This window comes from Oncorhynchus kisutch, linkage group LG25 (genome assembly GCF_002021735.2).
Source record: "Oncorhynchus kisutch isolate 150728-3 linkage group LG25, Okis_V2, whole genome shotgun sequence".
NCBI lineage: Eukaryota > Metazoa > Chordata > Actinopteri > Salmoniformes > Salmonidae > Oncorhynchus > Oncorhynchus kisutch.
In genome coordinates, this window is record NC_034198.2 from 15,047,733 (window position 1) to 15,067,196 (window position 19,464).

The window sequence follows — 19,464 nt, forward strand, 5'->3', positions numbered from 1 at the left end:
TTTACCCCCAATTTCATGGTATCCAATTGGTAGTAGTTACAGTCTTGTCTCATCGTTGCAACTGCTGTACGGACTTGGGAGAGGCGAAGGTCGAGAGCCATTCGTCCTCCGAAACCCAACCCAACCAAGGAGCACTGCTTCTTGACACAATGCCCATCCAACCCGGAAGCCAGCCGCACCAATGTGTCAGAGGAAACACAGTACACCTGGCCACCATATCAGCGTGCACTGCACCCGGCCCGCCACAGGAGTCGCTAGTGCTAAGACAAGGATATCCCTGCCGGCCAAACCCTCCCTAACCCGGACGACGCTGGGCCAATTGTGCACCGCCCCATGGGCCTCCCGGTCTCGACAGGGCCTGGACTCAAACCCAGAATCTCTAGTGGCACAGCTTGCACTGCGATGCAGTGCCTTAGACCACTGGGAGGCTTATCTACAGTAGCTTTGATTGGACTCTGTCATGTCAACATCATACTTTCAAAATCTTAGCTCGCAGTCATCATCATGAATCAAGTCGACAATTTACTGGCAAATCCTTTTTAATCCTTGTCATATGAAGACAAATAATGAAGAGAATTATAAACATGTAATACCTCGGACCCCACTTTGAGAACCCATGCTCAAGAGGACCTGTCTATTATTGGCCACAGGAGGTCGCTGTAAGCTCATGATTAGTGGCAGACATCCTCCGACTGTCCCTGTGTGAGTTAATGGCTCCTCCTGCTTGATATAGAGACAGAGCTGGTAGAGAGCTGTGCAGGAGGGAGCAGTCCGAAAAAACATAAACTACACCTCGGGTAGCTAGCTAGCGCGGTTTGAGAGAGAGAGACCGTAGTCGAGGCCTGGTGTTAAAGCGCAAAGTGGACGGTCGAGGAAAGCGTTTTGTATTTTAACAACCGACTCCGCAAATGAACTCCGTCAGAGCCACCAACCGGAGACCCAGGCGAGTCTCAAGGCCGCGCCCGGTGCAGCCCGACCAGAACGAGGGCGACCGAGGTGAGAGGGACCACGGTCAGAGTACTGTAGGGACTGTAGTCGTGTCAGGGCGGCAAGGTTCCACTGTGACCCCCAACCTCAGCTGTCTGGGTGTTATTTAGGAAAAGCCGACGCTTGTAGCTTTTTGGCACGGGCCAGGCCGCGCTTTGTTTGGCTTGAGTGTCTGTGGCTACCAGTGGGGCTAGGGGTAACGACGTTAGTGAGTGCTTTGCCTGTGTAGCTAACGTTACCTCGCTAACTAGTCAGCTAGTAAGGTGACTAGCCAAAGAACTAGCCCACACTACGCAACCATAACGACGACCATGGCGGAACCACAGTGACCACATTTATATATATATTTGTTCCGACTTTGCCAGGACGTGTCATCATGGTCATGGCAGTAACGTTACTAGCTCACTAAAAGGTTAGCTATTAGCTGTAACGCTTCGGACGAAATTAATCTGCGTTGCGTTTTTGGACTGCCATTTTGGGGTGTGTTAGCCAGTCGCCATCCTCCAGCAACTAAGTTAGTTAACCTTACTAGCCAACTGATATGAATATATCATCCGCAATTTAGACAGGTTCATTTTCCTGCCAACGTTAAGCAGTCGGCAGCTAACGGTAGATAACTGCGTGGATCACATTCATCGGCTACCGTTAGTTATTTAATTGACCTAACTAGCTAGTTAGTGAACTACTAGTTCAAGCTAGCAAAAAATTTGTGTCTGACTGATCGCTAACGTTAGCTGGCTAGCTGTATGTTTGTTTACACGACGGATTTACGAGCTAGTTAGCTACGTAACTAACGTTAGTTGCGTTTTGACTCTGGTCGCCCGCGGTAAAAATCTGCGGCCAGGTTACCTTCAGGTCAACTGTTCAGGGCTGTGACTTTTAGTATCAGTGTGACGGGGCAGAGGCCGGTGTCCAGCAAGAGAAGGGAATGGTATTGTAGGGCTCTGTTGGGCGGCAGGGACACATCTGTGGTTGTCAATCACCAACCTTTGTCTGTCAGCCACACACACAGCCCTGCAAAACAACAGCCAGTCCCTGTCATTATATGCAGTCAATCAAACACAACCACTACACCCAGTCTGTGAATGTCCTGAAAGCGTTTTGATAAAAGGCGAACTAGAATGCCAGTGATCAGCTGTCATTATTAACCTGTGTTTTGTAATCAGTCTGTACTCCCCTACCAACTGCAGTACAGTAAATATCTGTGTGGGTGGATGGTGTTTAAATGTCATCTGCCTGACGGTGTTTGTCTGTCGAACTGCAGAGAGAGGATGCTGCCAGTCAGTTGAACTGTGCTGAAAGAGAAGAGGTTTCTTTGTGCTGTATCTGTCAGACTGTGTTCTGACTGTCCTCTGTGTCCAGCAGATGAGGAGGCTCCAGCTGCAGCAGCGGAGGTGGCTGTGGAGGAGTCCGGGCCTGCAGCTGGGAACAGCCCCTACCAGCTCCGACGCAAGTCTCTATTGCCCAAGAGAACAGCCTCCAGTACTGCAGTGGCCTGTCCCAGCAAGACTGCTATGGAGGTCAGAGCGAGAGGGAGAGAGCACCTTTCTGTGCTTGTTCACTTTCCTTAATTGGTTTATAAGGAGAGGACTGGTTTTTGAAACGTGGTGTATACTCCCACTAGCACCAGTGTATATTTCAGGAGAAAGGTAGACAGTGTAGTTGAGTGAGACAGAATGTTTAAGTGTGTGTGTCTCAGTCACGTCACTGGGGGAGGTAGCAGTGTGTGTTGCTGATGTGTGTTATTCTGACACAGGGAGCATCCACCTCAACAACCGAACCCTTCGGCCACCGAGCCAAACGGGCCAGAGTCTCCGGCAAAAGCCACGACCTGCCAGGTAACAATGTGTGTGTAGGTGTACAAGTCACGGATGTGACGTGTCTGCACGGCTCTTTCTACATCTGTGTATGCATCATCTGTTAATGCTAAGTGAAACTCCGCGTGTGTGTGTAGCGGCTCCAGCAGAGCAGTACCTGCAGCAGAAGCTTCCAGATGAGGTGGTTCTGAAGATCTTCTCATACCTCCTGGAGCAGGACCTCTGTCAGACTGCCTGCGTCTGCAAACGTTTCAGCCAGCTAGCCAACGACCCTATACTCTGGTACACACAGACACACTTCTGTGATCCTATACTGAAGGAACACAAACGCTTCAGCCAGCTAGCCAACGACCCTATACTCTGGTACACACAGACACACTTCTGTGATCCTATACTGAAGGAACACAAGCGAGCATAAACCTAACCTATATTTTTTGGCCCGTTATAGTTGACTGACATGTCACCAAAAAAAATCTAGTCGCTATTGACCATTACTGGTCCATACTGTTACTTTGTGCAAAACCCTTTATGCCCGGGGTGGTTGACATTTGCCCTCTGTGTGTCCAGGAAGCGTCTGTACATGGAGGTGTTTGAGTACACACGTCCCATGATGCACCCTGAGCCAGGAAAGTTCTACCAGGTCAGCCCTGAGGAACACGACCACCCCAATCCCTGGAAGGACAGCTTCCAACAACTGGTGGGTAAAGTGTGTGTAGTTAGATAAGCATTGTTAATGATATTTTAACATTGTTTTACCATTTTTGCAGTATAAAGGAGCCCATGTGAAGCCAGGCTTTGCTGAACATTTTTACAGCAACCCTGGGAGGTACAAAGGCAGGGAGAATATGCTGGTAAGACACATGCGCGCACACTCATGGTCCATTAAATACATTTTCAATATGGCTCCAATTTTGCGTAACCGTGTTTCTGTGTTTCCAGTACTATGACACAATAGAGGATGCATTAGGAGGGGTGCAGGAGGCTCATTTTGAAGGGCTGATCTTTGTGCACTCTGGGATCTACACTGATGAGTGGATCTACATCGAGTCCCCCATCACCATGATCGGAGCAGGTATTGTGTGTGGTCTGTCTGTGCGTGTGTCTTGCTCTTTCTAGTCTGTGTATGTATGCTCTACTACTTATGGTAGAAACAGACTTTCTTTTTGTGTGTATGTAGCTCCGGGTAAGGTGTCTGATAAGGTGGTGATTGAGAACACCAGAGACTCAACGTTTGTCTTCATGGAAGGATCAGAGGACGCCTACGTGGGATACATGACTATCAGGGTACGCTGCAAACACAGACCCAGCAAACACAGACCCCATTACACACACACCTCCCCTCTAACCTCCTGTGTTTCCTATACAGTTTAACCCAGATGATAAGTCGGCTCAGCACCACAATGCCCACCACTGTCTGGAGATCACTGTCAACTGTTCTCCCAACATAGACCACTGTATCATCAGATCTACCTGCACAGGTAATGCAAACAGTCTGCAGTTGGGCATGTTTGTTTCTCCTGTGAATAATGTAGTTCAGGGTTCCCTTTTTATTTATATATACACTACCGGTCAAAAGTTTTAGAACACCTAGTCATTCAAGGGTTTTTCTTTATTATTTCTGCATTGTGGAATAATAGTGAAGACATCAAAACTTTGAAATAACACATGGAATCATGTAGTAACCAAAAAAGTGTTAAACAAATCTAAATATATTTTATATTTGAGATTCTTCAAATAGCCACCCTTTGCATTGATGACAGCTTTGCACAGTCATGGCATTCTCTCAACCAGCTTCATGAGGTAGTCACCTGGAATGCATTTCAATTAACAGGTGTGCCTAGTTAAGTTAATTTGTGGAATTTCATTATTTTTTTTGAGCCAATCAGTTGTGTTGTGACAAGGTAGGGATGGTTTACAGAAGATAGCCCTATTTGGTAAAAGACCAAGTCCATATTATAGCAAGAACAGATCAAATAAGCAAAGAGAAACAACAGTCCATCATTACTTTAACACATGAAGGTCAGTCAATATGGAACATTTCAAGAACTTTAAAAGTTTGTTCAAGTGCACTCGCAAAAACCATCAAGCGCTATGATGAAACTGGCTCTCATGAGGACCGCCACAGGAATGGAAGACCCAGAGTAACCTCTGCTGCAGAGGATATGTTCATTTGAGTTACCAGCTTCAGAAATTGCAGCCCAAATAAATGCTTCGCAGAGTTCAAGTAACAGACACATCTCAACATCAAATGTTCAGAGGAGACTGTGTGAATCAGGTCGAATTGCTGCAAAGAAACCACTACTAAAGGACACCAATAAGAAGAGACTTGCTTGGGCCAAAAAACACAAGCAATGGACATTTGTCCTTTGGTTTGGAGTCCAAATTGGAGGTTTTTGGTTCCAACTGCCGTGTCTTTGTGAGACGCGTTGTGTGTGAACGGATTATCTCTGCATTTTTGGTTCCCACCGTAAAGCATGGAGGAGGTGGTGTGGGGGTGATTTATTTAGAAGGCACACTTAATTAAACAGTATGGCTACCACAGCATTCTGCAGCCATTCCATCTGGTTTGCGTTTAGTGGGACTATCCTTTGTTTTTCAACAGGACAATGAGCCAACACAACTCCAGGCTGTGTAAAGGCTATTTGACCAAGAAGGAGAGTGATGGTGTGCTGCATCAGATGACCTGGCCTCCACAACCCCGCGACCTTAACCAAATTGAGATGGTTTGGGATGAGTCAGACCACAGAGTGAAGGAAAAGCAGCCAACAAGTGCTCAGCATACAGTTGAAGTTGGAAGTTTACATACACTCAGGTTGGAGTCATTAAAACTAGTTTTCAACCACTCAACAAGAAATTTGTGAACTATGGTTTTGGCAAGTCAGTTAGGACATCTACTTTGTGCATGACAAGTAATTTTTCCAACAATTGTTTACATACAGATTATTTCACTTATAATTCACTATCACAATTCCAGTGGGTCAGAAGTTTACATACACTAATTTGACTGTGCCTTTAAACAGCTTGGAAAATTCCAGAAAATTATGTAATGACTTTAGAAGCTTCTGATAGGCTAATTGACATAATTTGAGTCAATTGGAGGTGTACCTGTGGATGTATTTCAAGGCCTACCTTAAAACTCGGTGCCTCTTTGCTTGACATTATGGGAAAATCAGAATAAATCAGCCAAGACCTCAGGGAAAAGCCGCCTCGGGCTAGACCTCCACAAGTCTGGTTCATCCTTGGGAGCAATTTCCTCACGCCTGAAGGTACCACGTTCATCTGTACAAACAATAGTATGCAAGTATAAATGGGACCACGCAGCCGTCATACCGCTCAGGAAGGAGACTCGTTCTGTCTCCTAGAGATGAACGCACTTTGGTGAGAAAAGTGCAAATCAATCCCAGAACAACCGCAAAGGACCTTGTGAAGATGCTGGAGGAAACGGGTACAAAAGTATCAATATCCACAGTAAAAACTAGTCCTATATCGACATAACCTGAAAGGCCGCTCAGCAAGGAAGAAGCCACTGCTCCAAAACCGCCATAAAGCCAGACTACGGTTTGCAACTGCACATTGGGACAAAGATTGTACTTTTTGGAGAAATGTCCTCTGGTCTGCTGAAACAATAATAGAACTGTTTGGCCATAATGACCATCGTTTGGAGGACAAAGGGGGACGCTTGCAAGGCGAAGAACACCATCCCAACCATGAAGCACAGGGGTGGCAGCATCATGTTATGGGGGTGCTTTGCTGCAGGAGGGACTGGTGCACTTCACAAAATAGATGGCGTCATGAGCAAGGAAAATTACTTTGATATATTGAAGCAACATCTAAAGACATCAGTCAGGAAGTTAAAGCTTGGTCGCAAATGGGTCTTCCAAATGGGCAATGACCCCAAGCATACTTCAAAGGTTGTGGCAAAATGGCTTAAGGAGAACAATGACAAGGTATAGGAATGGCCATCACAACGCCCTGACCTCAATCCCATAAATGTTGTGGGCAGAACTGAAAAGGCATGTGTGAGCAAGGAGGCCTACAGAGCTGACTCAGCTACACCAGCTCTGTCAGGAGGAATGGGCCAAAATTCACCCAACTTATTGTGGGAAGCTTGTGGAAGGCTACCAGAAATGTTTGACCCAAGTTAAACAATTTAAAGGCAATGCTACCAAATACTAAATGAGTGTATGTTAACTTCTGACCCACTGGGAATGTGATGAAAGAAATAAAAGCTGAAATAAATCACTCTACTATTATTCTGACATTACCCATTCTTAAAGTGGGGTGGCGCAGTGGCTAAGGGCGCTGTACTGCAGCGGGAGGTCCGTGGGGCGACGCACAATTGGCCTAGCGTCGTCCGGGTTAGGGAGGGCTTGGCCGGTAGGGATATCCTTGTCTTATCGCGCACCAGCGACTCCTGTGGCGGGCCGGGCGCAGTGCATGCTGACCAAGGTTGCGAGGTGCACATGGTTTCCTCTGACACATTGGTGCGGCTGGCTTCCAGGTTGGATGCGCGCTGTGTTAAGAAGCAGTGCGGCTTTGGTTGGGTTGTGTATCGGAGGACGCATGACTTTCAACCTTCGTCTCTCCCGAGCCCGTACGGGAGTTGTAGCGGTGAGACAAGATAGTAGCTACTAAAACAATTGGATACCATGAAATTGGGGAGAAAAGGGGGTTAAAATATATTTAAGAAAATAGTGTTGATCCTAACTGACTTAGCCAACAGGAAATGGAAATGCGCAACGCCAAATGCTAATAGTACTCGCTAAAACTCAAACTTTCATTAAAACACACATGCAGGGTACTCAATTAAAGCTACACTCGTTGTGAATCTAGCCAACATGTCAGATTTTTTAAATGCTTTTCGGCGAAAGCATGAGAAGCTATTACCTGATAGCATGCACCCCCCCGCAATACCGGAAAAAGACGTAAACAAAGGAATTTGCGTAGCCGGCGCTACACAAAACGCAGAAATAAAATATAAAACATTCATTACCTTTGACGAGCTTCTTTGTTGGCACTCCTATATGTCCCATAAACATCACAATTGGGTATTTTTTTTCGATTAAATCCGTCCATGTATACCCAAAATGTCCATTTATGAAGCCCGTCTGATCCAGGAAAAAGCAGCTTTACAAAACGCAACGTCATTTTTTTTAATTAAAAAAAGTTGCCGATAAACTTTGACAAAACACTTCAAACTACTTTTGTAAACCAACTTTTAGGTATTAGTAAACGTTAATAATCGATCAAATTGATCACGGGGCGATCTGTATTCAATAGCAGCAATTCTTGAAATGATGCTCCATTTTCTCAAAACTTCCAGCTGTGTACTCGATAACAGGAAGTGCCTATTTCTCATCTCACCAAGGATTAACTTCAAAGCAAATGACAATACTGGCGACATCGTGTGGAAGCTGTAGGCATTGTAAACAGGTCGCTATCTATTTCCCCTTGCCATAGACAATACAGGCAACTGGCGGAAGGATATTTTGTATTTTTTTGTGAACAGTTTTCCTTGGGCTTTTGCCTGCTCCACACGTTCTGTTATAGTCACAGACATGATTTAACTAGTTTTAGAAACTTCAGAGTGTTTTCTATCCACACATACTAATCATATGCATGAAATTTTGTGTGATTTTTAACAAAACGTTGAAAAAAAAAAGCGATCTTTAAGAGGTTTTAACCTCTAGCGTCGAGCAATCCCGTATCCGGGAGCGTAATCATAGCCTCAAGCTCATTACCATAACGCAACGTTTCCTATTCATGAAAATCGCAAATGAAATAAATATATTGAAACACAAGCTTAGCCCTTTGTTAACAACACTGTCATCTCAGATTTTCAAAATATGCTTTAACCAAAGCTACACAAGCATTTGTGTAAGAGTATTGATAGTCTAGCATAGCATTAAGCCTAGCATTCAGCAGGCAACATTTTCACAAAAACAAGAAGCATTCAAATAAAATCATTTACCTTTGAAGAACTTCGGATGTTTTCGCAAATGATAGCAGTTAGATAGCAAATGTTCATTTTTATTTGTGTAAGAGAAATAGCTCAGTTTTGTTCATCACGTTTGGCTAAGAAAAAAAAAACGAAAATGCAGTCACTTACAAAGCTGAACTTTTTTCCAAATTAGCTCCACAATATCAACAGAAACATGGCAAACGTTGTTTAGAATCAATCCTCAAGGTGTTTTTCACAATTCTATTAGATGAAAAATCATTCCTGGCAGTCGGTTTGTCATCAGAGGCAAACGGAAAAAATACTGCAGCTGGAGATTACGCAATAATTGCGACGGAGGACACCAAGCGACCACCTGGTAAATGTAGACTCTTATGGTCAATCTTCCAATGATATGCCTACAAATACGTCACAATGCTGCAGACACCTTGGGTAAACGTGGAAAAGGTAAGCTGACTCCTAGCTCCTCCACAGCCATATAAGGAGTCATTGCCATGAGGCGGTTTCAAAAAATGCGGCACTTCCTGGTTGTATTTTTATCTGTTTTTTTTCTGTAACATCAGTTCTGTGGCACTCGCAGACAATATCTTTGCCGTTTTGGAAACGTCAGTGTTTTCTTTCCAAAGCTGTCAATTATATGCATAGTCGAGCATCTTTTCGTGACAAAATATCTTGTTTAAAACGGGAACGTTTTTCATCCAAAAATTAAGAGCGCCCCCTATATCAAAGAAGTTAAGACCGGGAATTTTTACTAAGATTAAATGTCAAGAACTGTGAAATTGAGTTTAAATGTATTTGGCTAAGGTGCATTTGGCTATGGTGCATCTGACTTCAACTGTATGTGGGAACTCTTTCAAGACTGTTGGAAAAGCATACCAGGTGAAGCTGGTTGAAAGAATGCCAAGAGTGTGCAAAGCTGTCATCTAGGCAAAGGGTGGCTACTTTGAAGAATCTTAAATACACTGCTCAAAAAAATAAAAGGAACACTTAAACACAATGTAACTCTAAGTCACTCACACTTCTGTGAAATCAAACTGTCCACTTAGGAAGTAACACTGATTGACAATAAATTTCACATGCTGTTGTGCAAATGGAATAGACAACAGGTGGAAATTATAGGCAATTAGCAAGACACCCCCAATAAAGGAGTGGTTCTGCAGGTGGTGACTACAGACCACTTCTCAGTTCCTATGCTTCCTGGCTGATGTTTTGGTCACTTTTTGAATGCTGGCGGTGCTTTCACTCTAGTGCTAGCATGAGGCAGAGTCTACAACCCACACAAAAAGTATTTAAATGTATTTAATAAAAATATTTCATTCATTTAGATCTAGGATGTGTTATTTTAGTGTTCCCTTTATTTTTTTGAGCAGTGTATAAAATGTATTTTTTGGGCTACTACATGATTCCATTTGTGTTATTTCATAGTTTTGATATCTTCAATATAAAATAGTCAAAATGAAAGGCCTTGAATGAGTAGGTGTTCTAAAACTTTTAACTGGTAGTGTGTATAACAACAAAAAATACACTTTCTGGACATAAAATTTAGAGGAAATCAGCTCCAAATGATTTTCATTTTTGGTTTCTGTTCTAAAATATTCCCACGCTTAGTGAGATATGGGATTGTAAATGCATGTAATCAAGGTTTGAAATGATGTTTTAGTCAAATATATCTGTTTGGGCTTATTGCGGGCAATTTGCATTCTACAAAAAAAAAGTAATTATTTTCTGTCCTCCAGACCAGCTGCTCAAGAAGAATTAGGCCTGTGGCTGAGTCTAGTTGATGATCCCTGATGTAGGTTGTCTCCAGTGGGGCATGTCGGGTAATGTAGTTTGTCCCTATTCTAGTTGGCTCGGCTGTCTGTGTGAGCGGCCAGGGGGCGTGTCCTAGCATCAAACACTGCAACATCAGCGACTGTGAGAACGTTGGACTTTACATCACCGACCATGCGCAGGTAAATGCACACTTCATCACTGACCATGCACACACATCACTAACCACACTTAAACACCCTCTCTGACTGTATTCCTGCATGGTATCTGACAATAATGATGTGATAATGTATTACAGGGTATCTATGAGGATAATGAGATCAGTAATAATGCATTGGCGGGAATCTGGGTAAAAAACCACGGCAACCCCATCATCAGACGAAACCACATCCACCACGGCCGAGATGTAGGAGTCTTCACCTTCGACCATGGAATGGTATCTCACTTTGACCTTTAACGTCAAACCTCTTACAACTGATTTCCACAGCCACGGTCAAAATTGGCTATATTGTAAAAATGTATGGAAACAAAAATTAGCTTTTTGATCTTAATGGAAAAATCCACCCCAATTTTTTTTTATAAAACGCAGCATCAAATGATTATTTTGAAAGTAACATATCTTAAACTTGATTGCTGACATGCAAAACATTTTGGGACTATATAAAAATGGACTAATGAAAATGGCAAAATGCCGTTTTTGGGTGGTGTTTTCCTTTAAGGTTAAGCGTAAGGTTAGCTGTGTGGTTAAGGTTAGGTTTAAAATACAATTTTAAGATGCATTTCATAAAAATGCATGGTTTATGATTTTGTAGCTGTGGAAGCTAGTGACAGCCTTTACCTCTCACCCATCATTTTGGAGATCTTTACAGTTGTGCTGAACATGATGATAGTATCGCTCTCTCTCCTTCTCCCCCAGGGTTATTTTGAGAGTTGTAACATCCACCGGAATCGCATAGCAGGCTTTGAGGTGAAGGCGTATGCCAACCCTACAGTGGTTCGCTGTGAGATCCACCATGGCCAAACAGGGGGAATCTATGTGCATGAGAAAGGACGGGGACAGTTCATAGAAAACAAGATCTACGCCAACAACTTCGCTGGAGTCTGGATCACCTCCAACAGTGACCCTACGATACGGTACACACACACACAATCAGTGGTGTAGAGTACTTAAGTAAAAATACTTTAAAGTACTAAGTCATTTTTGGGGGGTACTTAACTATTTATATTTTTGACAACTTTATTTTTCTCTACTACATTCCTAAACAAAATAATGTACTTTTTACTCCATACATTTTCACTGACTCAAAAGTTTATTACATTTTGAATGCTTAGCAAAAATGGTCAAATTCACCCACTTATCAAGTGAGCATCCCTGGTCCTAATGATTTGTATTGCTTTCAAATAGGCACATTCTTCTTCTCCTCCCCTGCAACTTCTCCCCAGGTCCTTAGTGTACAAGAGAAAGTATTGCATTATGTTTTCTGTCAGTATACCTGCCCTATAAAACCCCAATTCTGTTGTATATTTTCCTAAAATATATCAAATTTGTTTTAGATGTTTTTTTTACTCTCAAAATTACAATTGTTCATAAAGAAAGAACAAAATTGAATGTTCTGAGTTCATGTCAATGCTTAAATCACATCAGAAGACTAGTTTTCCTCCAGACCCCCACAAATATCAAACAGATTTGAGTGTAATTCCCCTTAATTCCGCATCTGGCCCTTTTTTAATTGCGCATCTACCGAGTGAGGAATGTACCATCTGTGAAGGTTCTGTACTGCTGCCCCTGATTTCGTGGCAAAGTTCACAAATAATATATACAGATTATATAAACTCAGTACAAAAAAAAGAAACGTCCTCTCACTGTTGACTGTGTTTTTCAGCAAACTTAACATGTATGAATATAACAAGATTCAACAACTGAGACAAGTTCCACAGACATGTGACTAACAGGTATGGAATGTGTCCCTGAATGAAGGGGAGTCTAAATCAAAACTAACAGTCAGTATCTGGTGTGGCCACCAGCTGCATTAAGTACTGCAGTGCATCTCCTCCTCATGGACTGCGCCAGATTTGACAGTTCTTGCTATGAGATGTTACCCCACTTTTCCACCAAGGCACCTGCAAGTTCCCGGACAGCTCCCTAGCCCTCACCCTCCGATCCAACAGGTCCCAGACGTGCTCAATGGGTTTGAGATCCGGGCTCTTTGCTGGCCATGGCAGAACACTGACATCCCTGTCTTGCAGGAAATCATTCACAGAACGAGCAGTATGGCTGGTGGCATTGTCATGCTGGAGGGTCATGTCAGGATGAGCCTGCAGGAAGGGTACCACATGAGGGAGGAGGATGTCTTCCCTGTAACGCACAGCATTGAGATTGCCTGCAATGACAACAAGCTCAGTCCGATGATGCTGTGACACATCGCCCCAGACCATGACGGACCCTCCACCTCCCTATCGATCCCACTCCAGAGTACAGGCCTCGGTGTAGTGCTCATTTCTTTGACGATAAACGGGAATCTGACCATCACCCCTGGTGAGACAAAACCGCGACTCGTCAGTGAAGAGCACTTTTTGCCAGTCCTCTCTGGTCCAGCGGCGATGGGTTTGTGCTCATAGGCGACGTTGTTGATGGTGATGTCTGGTGAGGACCTGCCTTACCACAGGCCTACAAGCCCTTTGTCCGCAATAGTCCAGCCTCTCTGAGCACTGATGGAGGGATTGTGTGTTCCTGGTGTAACTCGGGCAGTTGTTGCCATCCTGTACCTGTCCCGCAGGTGGGATGTTCGGATGTACCGATCCTGTGCAGGTGTTACACGTGGTCTGCCACTGCGAGGACGATCAGCTGTATTGGTCATCAACTGGCTACACACGGAGTAATAGAGCAGTGTGCACACCACACAGTGGCAATTCATTGGCTTAGGTTTAGCTTTTTAAGACAAAAGTGGCTAACCAGGGGTGGGATAATGTCGATGTTGCGTTGATTAGATAGTAGCTGGGAGCTTGCAGTGTCTAGTACTTGTAAGATTTTTTTGACCGTTTGCAGTCGAACACTTAAATTGCATGTGCTTTCAGAATTATTTGGCGAGTTACTCGTAGTTGGCCTGCGAGCTACTGGTAGTTTGCGATCGACCTGTTGGAGACCCCTGCAATAACCCCTCTCAGTATTATGGGCTGTTTGTTGACTTTCCGTTCTGTTATTCTCCAGGGGCAATGCAATCTTTAACGGTAACCAAGGGGGCGTGTACATATTTGGCGATGGACGTGGCCTGATTGAGGGGAATGATATCCATGGCAACGCTCTGGCGGGAATCCAGATTAGAACCAATAGCTGCCCAATTGTACGCCACAACAAGATCCACGACGGACAGCATGGTGGCATCTACGTGGTAAAGACACACATACTGTTTAGATTTTTTTCAGTCCTATAGATGTTGATTAAACAATCTAATCGTGTGTGTGTGTGTTTGCAGCATGAGAAGGGCCAGGGTGTGATCGAGGAGAACGAGGTGTACAGCAACACGCTGGCAGGCGTCTGGGTGACCACCGGCAGCACACCTGTCCTCCGCAGGAACCGCATCCACAGTGGCAAACAGGTAAAACACACTCATCTGTTACCATTGTTTTTTTTTTAAATTAAAAACTCTGTGAGAATTGGAGGCCTGTCTCATTGTCTACATGATATATTCTGCAAAAAGTCAGATTTAACCCTCTTTATCCCTCAGGTAGGGGTGTATTTCTATGACAACGGTCATGGGGTGTTGGAAGACAACGACATCTACAATCACATGTACTCTGGCGTTCAGATACGGTACGTCCTGCCTCTTCTGTCAAATGCAGGACACATTGGTTATGATAACGTTTGACTAACGTTCGATGAAGGCTTCACTAATATTGTTGGTGGTTTTACAGAACTGGCAGCAACCCCAAGATCCGACGCAACAAGATCTGGGGAGGGCAGAACGGAGGCATTCTGGTCTACAACTCGGGTCTGGGTTTCATCGAGGACAATGAGATCTTCGATAACGCCATGGCGGGCGTGTGGATTAAGACGGACAGCAACCCCACGCTGCGACGCAACAAGATCCACGACGGGAGAGACGGAGGCATCTGTATCTTTAACGGAGGGAGAGGTCTTCTGGAGGAGAACGATATTTTCAGGAATGCCCAGGCAGGAGTTCTGATCAGCACCAACAGCCACCCTGTGCTCCGCAAGAACCGTATCTTTGACGGCTTTGCTGCAGGTCAGCTGCCCATGTGTACACTAACTTTACCATGCTGTACCGACTGGTCAGTACTGTTACCTACTCATCCACCTGTGTTGATAATGTCATTTCCTGTCTCAGGTATCGAGATAACCAACCATGCCACGGCGACTCTGGAGGGAAACCAGATCTTCAACAACCGTTTCGGTGGCCTGTTCCTCGCCTCGGGGGTCAACGTCACCATGAAAGGTAACTAGTGCTACTGTAGCGCTAAGGGTCAGAGTATGTGAGGAGTTGGAACGATTGGAAATCGTTGGACACAATAGGCTGGTAGGAACAAAGCGCTCAGCATGTAAACGTTTTGTTGTATTAAATCATTTAGTCTATACATTACACATATAGGCTGTGACTAACTTAGAATAAAGGAAAAATGCCCTTGAATTTATTTTTAGAAACAAGCGTTTGGCCAGTCTGCGGCTTCAGGCTAATCTAGACAATGTGTCAAGAAGCGATGGTGCCTGGAGAGCCAGCCAGCAGTAGAGAATATCCTCTCCACACTTGCAGAGCCACTGGGGATGCTAAATGTCCTTTTGGCCATCCTTGACAGGTTGGGCATGGTTGTTTATCTAATCAGGCCTCCCGAGTGGCATTGCATTGCTTGAGGCATCACTACAGTCCCGGGTTCGATCCTGGGCTGTGTAGCAGCGACCGGGACACCCCATGAGACACAATTGACCCAGCGCCGTCCGAGTTAGGGCATCGTTTGGCTTGCCCTGGATGTCCTTGTCCCATCATGCTCTAGCGACTCCTGTGGCGGGCCGGGCGCATGTACGCTGACACGGTTGCCAGATGTATGGTGTTTCCTCTGACACGTTAGTGCGGCTGGTTTCCGGGTTAAGTGAGCAGTGTGTCAAGAAGCAGTGCGGCTTGGCAGGTTTGTGTTTTTGAGAACACATGGCTCTCGACCTTCGCCTCTCCCGAGTCTGTACGGGAGTTGCAGCTATTGGACACGACTAACTACCAATTGGATACCACGAAAATGGGGTAAAAAGTAACACACAAAATGTCCTGATCGAAACGGAAACCTTGACTCAATTATGACCTAATATGGATAATACATCAAAAATGAACAAAACGTTTAAGAGATCTGATTTTTTGTTTATAAATATTGTGCTACAATGACACACTTAGTTATCTACCCACCTCATTCCTTTATTTTAGCATGTGCAAGTAGTAAGTACACCATGTTTTTGGACTATTTGTCTTTTCATATTCCACTATGATTCTTTAGTTGTGGACACTACATCACCACACTCCCTCTCTTGATCCTCATCTTTATAAGTCACCTTGATTTAGCACCTGTGTGCTTTATCAGATTCTTTATGAAAATATGTAGTGAACTCCATGACAGTATCTAAAGCAAGAGGCACACAAGTAGACTACAAATGCATGCTGAGGCGGGTGTGACGTTAGCGCTATTGGAGCGGGCAAGAAGGCCGGCACTCCAGTCAAATTGGGATCGCTCCGCTCCAGCTCCCATCCGCTCACATACTCTAAGGGCTAAAAACACTGCTATTACGTTATTGGACATTAGCCTAGCCTGTCAGCGGCACTAACGTAATGTAGCACTTGGGCTAATGCTAATATTATTTCAGTCTGTCAGTTCTTGAAATAGACCAGTGGTAGTCACTAATATTTCTGAAGGAGCCACTTTTGTGAAACAACCTATATATCCTACCCTTTGGAGAAGGGGTGTTGGGGGGGTCACGAATTCAAACGGATTCATACATGATATTTAAGATACATGGCCCATCAAGCTATTTCAATCTCTATTGTAGGACACTTGAGTATCAAACCAATGTGTAAAATACATTTGAGGCATCTTTTGAATATGGCTTTATTTCCATTAACTTAAACGTTATGGCACAATATCTGTTAAACCAGGTAATGGAAGGAAGTATAGGCTTTAATCAATTAATTTACCCAGTCATTCTGTGCAGATTCATCACTCTACCTTCTAACGAGTCCTACACAGCTTGTGTGTGTCAGAGATGGAAACAGAAGACTCGTACGTGTTCCTGAGTCTTGGCTTTCAGGAATGGGGTCATATTCCCTAATAGCTTCAACTGTTGAAAAGCTTTAACCACATTCATATTACCACTTCGTTTGGCCCAGTTGCTAATAGTGGATATCGAAGGTTACTTACGTAACCACTGTTCTATGAACTAAATCAGTGGCACATTCAGCGACCTGAGGAAAATAACTTGCACAACACATTCATTCAGATTGTTGCTGAGAGACGTGCAATGACTGTTTGGCTTAGACTATATAAAATAGGTTCTTGGTCAGAGCAGTCTCTTCCTCTCTTCCAGATAATAAGATATTGAATAATCAGGATGCCATAGAGAAAGCTGTGAGCAGAGGACAGTGTCTCTACAAGATCTCCAGCTACACCTCCTACCCCATGCACGACTTCTACAGGTACACACACTCAACTAGCCAAAGCATGACTTTCAGTTAGTTACACAGCAGTTACACCAGTGCTGATTTTCTGTGACCTATGTGTGGTGTCAAGGTGTCACACCTGTAATACGACAGACAGGAACGCCATCTGTGTGAACTGCATCAAGAAGTGTCACCAAGGACACGACGTGGAGTTTATACGGCACGATAGGTGAGTAGCGCACACCAACCATTTACTACTGCTCCCATTTGTGGCTTGCCATGACTGTGTCTTGACTATAGAATTTTTTTCTAGAATACCAGGCTGACCATTCAATTATATATTTTCCTTGTTTTGTCCTGTATTCCATGTTAACCCTCGTCTCTCTGTAGGTTTTTCTGTGACTGTGGAGCGGGAACTCTTTCCAACCCCTGTACGCTGGCTGGAGAACCAACGCATGACACAGACACACTCTACGACTCCGCTCCGCCCATAGAGTCCAACACGCTGCAGCACAACTGAACACAACACACACCCACACTACATAAACACACACCCTATAGTCTACACACATACCACACTCTGTCACACACCACTCGCAAACACTCAGAACTGTGGCCATAAGGAGGCAGAATACGGTGTTCTCAGCAGTGACGGTTATAGGGACCCTGAAGCTCAGACAATGCTGCACTGGGGGAGGGGGTCTCTTCTAAAGGGATTTGTCTGGTCTACTGTAATGAGAAATGGACTCTTAACGGCCACCAAATGGACGGGTAGAGTGAGCTGGAGTGGGTTATGGCTGCTCTGTTGGAGAGTGGCCAATGAGAGACTTCCTTTGCCTGTGGCCCTTCACCTCCTCTGCGACTCGCCGCAGTCCTGGAAAACAAACTTCCTCCCCAGACAGGAAGAGGGTTATATTTAGCCCCACCCACTGAGAAAGACACTTCTGGTCCCAAGGCATTGTAGTCCTTGAGGCAACTGTTACTCGGCAGTGGATGGCTGATGTACAGCTGTACATGTACAGCTCACGGGAGGAGACTGATCGAGCACTTCAGCTTTTATATTATTTTAATGCTTTCTCATGTAGTTTTGTATTTTCAAGCAAAAATCTTATTGTACTTGAATGTCTTTATATATTATGTTAATTATTATTTTTGTTAGCCCCAGGCTTGCTGCAGTAGCTCTTCATGTCCCAGTTCTTTCTGTGAAAGAGAATCGCGTTTAACACTAATGAAGACCCTCTCCAGGTTATAGATATATATAGGGCCGGGGGAACAAGGTAGGTATGGCTGGCTGTTGTGCATCTGTGTGGATTGTTGTTTAGTGGGGTGCATGTGTATGGTTGTGTTCATATTCAGCCACTGGAGAGGGTCAGACATGAGGTATCGGGACATGAGTAATTCTGCAGTCTCCCACCCGCTCCCTACTTCCCTCCCTGTGTATTGTGGTGACTGTGGCTCTTCAGGCAGCCTGGATTGTAAGCATGTGTACCATAACATCTAGACTTAATATATTGTGAAGTATTAAAAACCATTATGTAGATGCTAGTATGAATTCAAAAAGGGTTTTAATTTCCTAGAAAGAAAAAATAAGAAAGGAAACTGGTCATTTGTAAGAAAATAAAACTATTAGATCAGTGTTGTGTGTCTGATTAACCTCTACCGTTGTTGCTAATGTGACTAGAATGACTTAAGGGCAGAAAGTTTCTTGTTAATCTAACTGCACTGTCCAATTTAGTGGGGGAAAAATACCATTCTGTTTGATTTGTCATTATGATGGTCCTACAGTTTTAATCCCATCTGTCTCCCCACCTGGCCATTGAGATGTGAAGGTTAGTGTTTTCTATGGGGAAGCTAAATATTACGTTCTCCAGTACCAATTTAGCAGACTGTCTAGTTTAATGCTTCACTGGATCAGTCTGAGACTTAACGCATATTACCTTTCTCTTGCATTTCAAAGGTGGAACAAATTATTTAAATTTGTGTTATTCTCCTACATTTCACATTGCCACGAACGGTATCAAGAATATGCAGAAATTTGAAAAGGATTCTGCATTTTTTGCCAGAAGCACTTAGGACAACCATGGTACCTAGAAATTGTGTTTTGACAGGTGCTTTCATAAAATATTCAGACCCCTAGACTTTTTCCACATGTATCCCGATGCTAGGAAACTTGAAATTGAGCTCATGTGAATCTTGTTTCAACTTCATTGGGGAAAGGCAAAAATTGCAAGTCAGAGCAAAAACCAAAGTCAAAGGAATTGTCGGTAGAGCTCCGAGACAG

The 19,464-nt window shown here is 44.1% G+C and overlaps 1 protein-coding gene across 4 annotated transcripts; it reads left to right on the plus strand.

Moving 5' to 3' along the window:
* Positions 1 to 696: 696 nt before the first annotated feature.
* LOC109870173 (F-box only protein 11-like) lies at positions 697 to 18,819 on the plus strand. Of its 4 annotated transcripts, none has more exons than XM_031804937.1 (20): positions 697 to 996; positions 2,350 to 2,507; positions 2,744 to 2,825; positions 2,942 to 3,167; positions 3,372 to 3,501; positions 3,572 to 3,655; positions 3,744 to 3,876; positions 3,982 to 4,088; positions 4,171 to 4,282; positions 10,609 to 10,715; positions 10,832 to 10,969; positions 11,450 to 11,667; positions 13,742 to 13,922; positions 14,007 to 14,129; positions 14,259 to 14,344; positions 14,446 to 14,777; positions 14,880 to 14,987; positions 17,111 to 17,219; positions 17,314 to 17,412; positions 17,574 to 18,819. In XM_031804937.1, the coding sequence occupies exons 1-20, from the start codon at positions 909 to 911 to the stop codon at positions 17,701 to 17,703; spliced, it is 2,751 nt and encodes a 916-aa protein (XP_031660797.1). In that variant the 5' UTR covers positions 697 to 908; the 3' UTR covers positions 17,704 to 18,819. The 4 variants fall into 4 exon arrangements, with proteins under 4 accessions (XP_031660797.1, XP_031660798.1, XP_020316146.1 ...); XM_031804938.1 differs by having other exon boundaries at positions 2,353 to 2,507; XM_020460557.2 differs by having other exon boundaries at positions 698 to 996; positions 2,942 to 3,086.
* Positions 18,820 to 19,464: the final 645 nt, after the last annotated feature.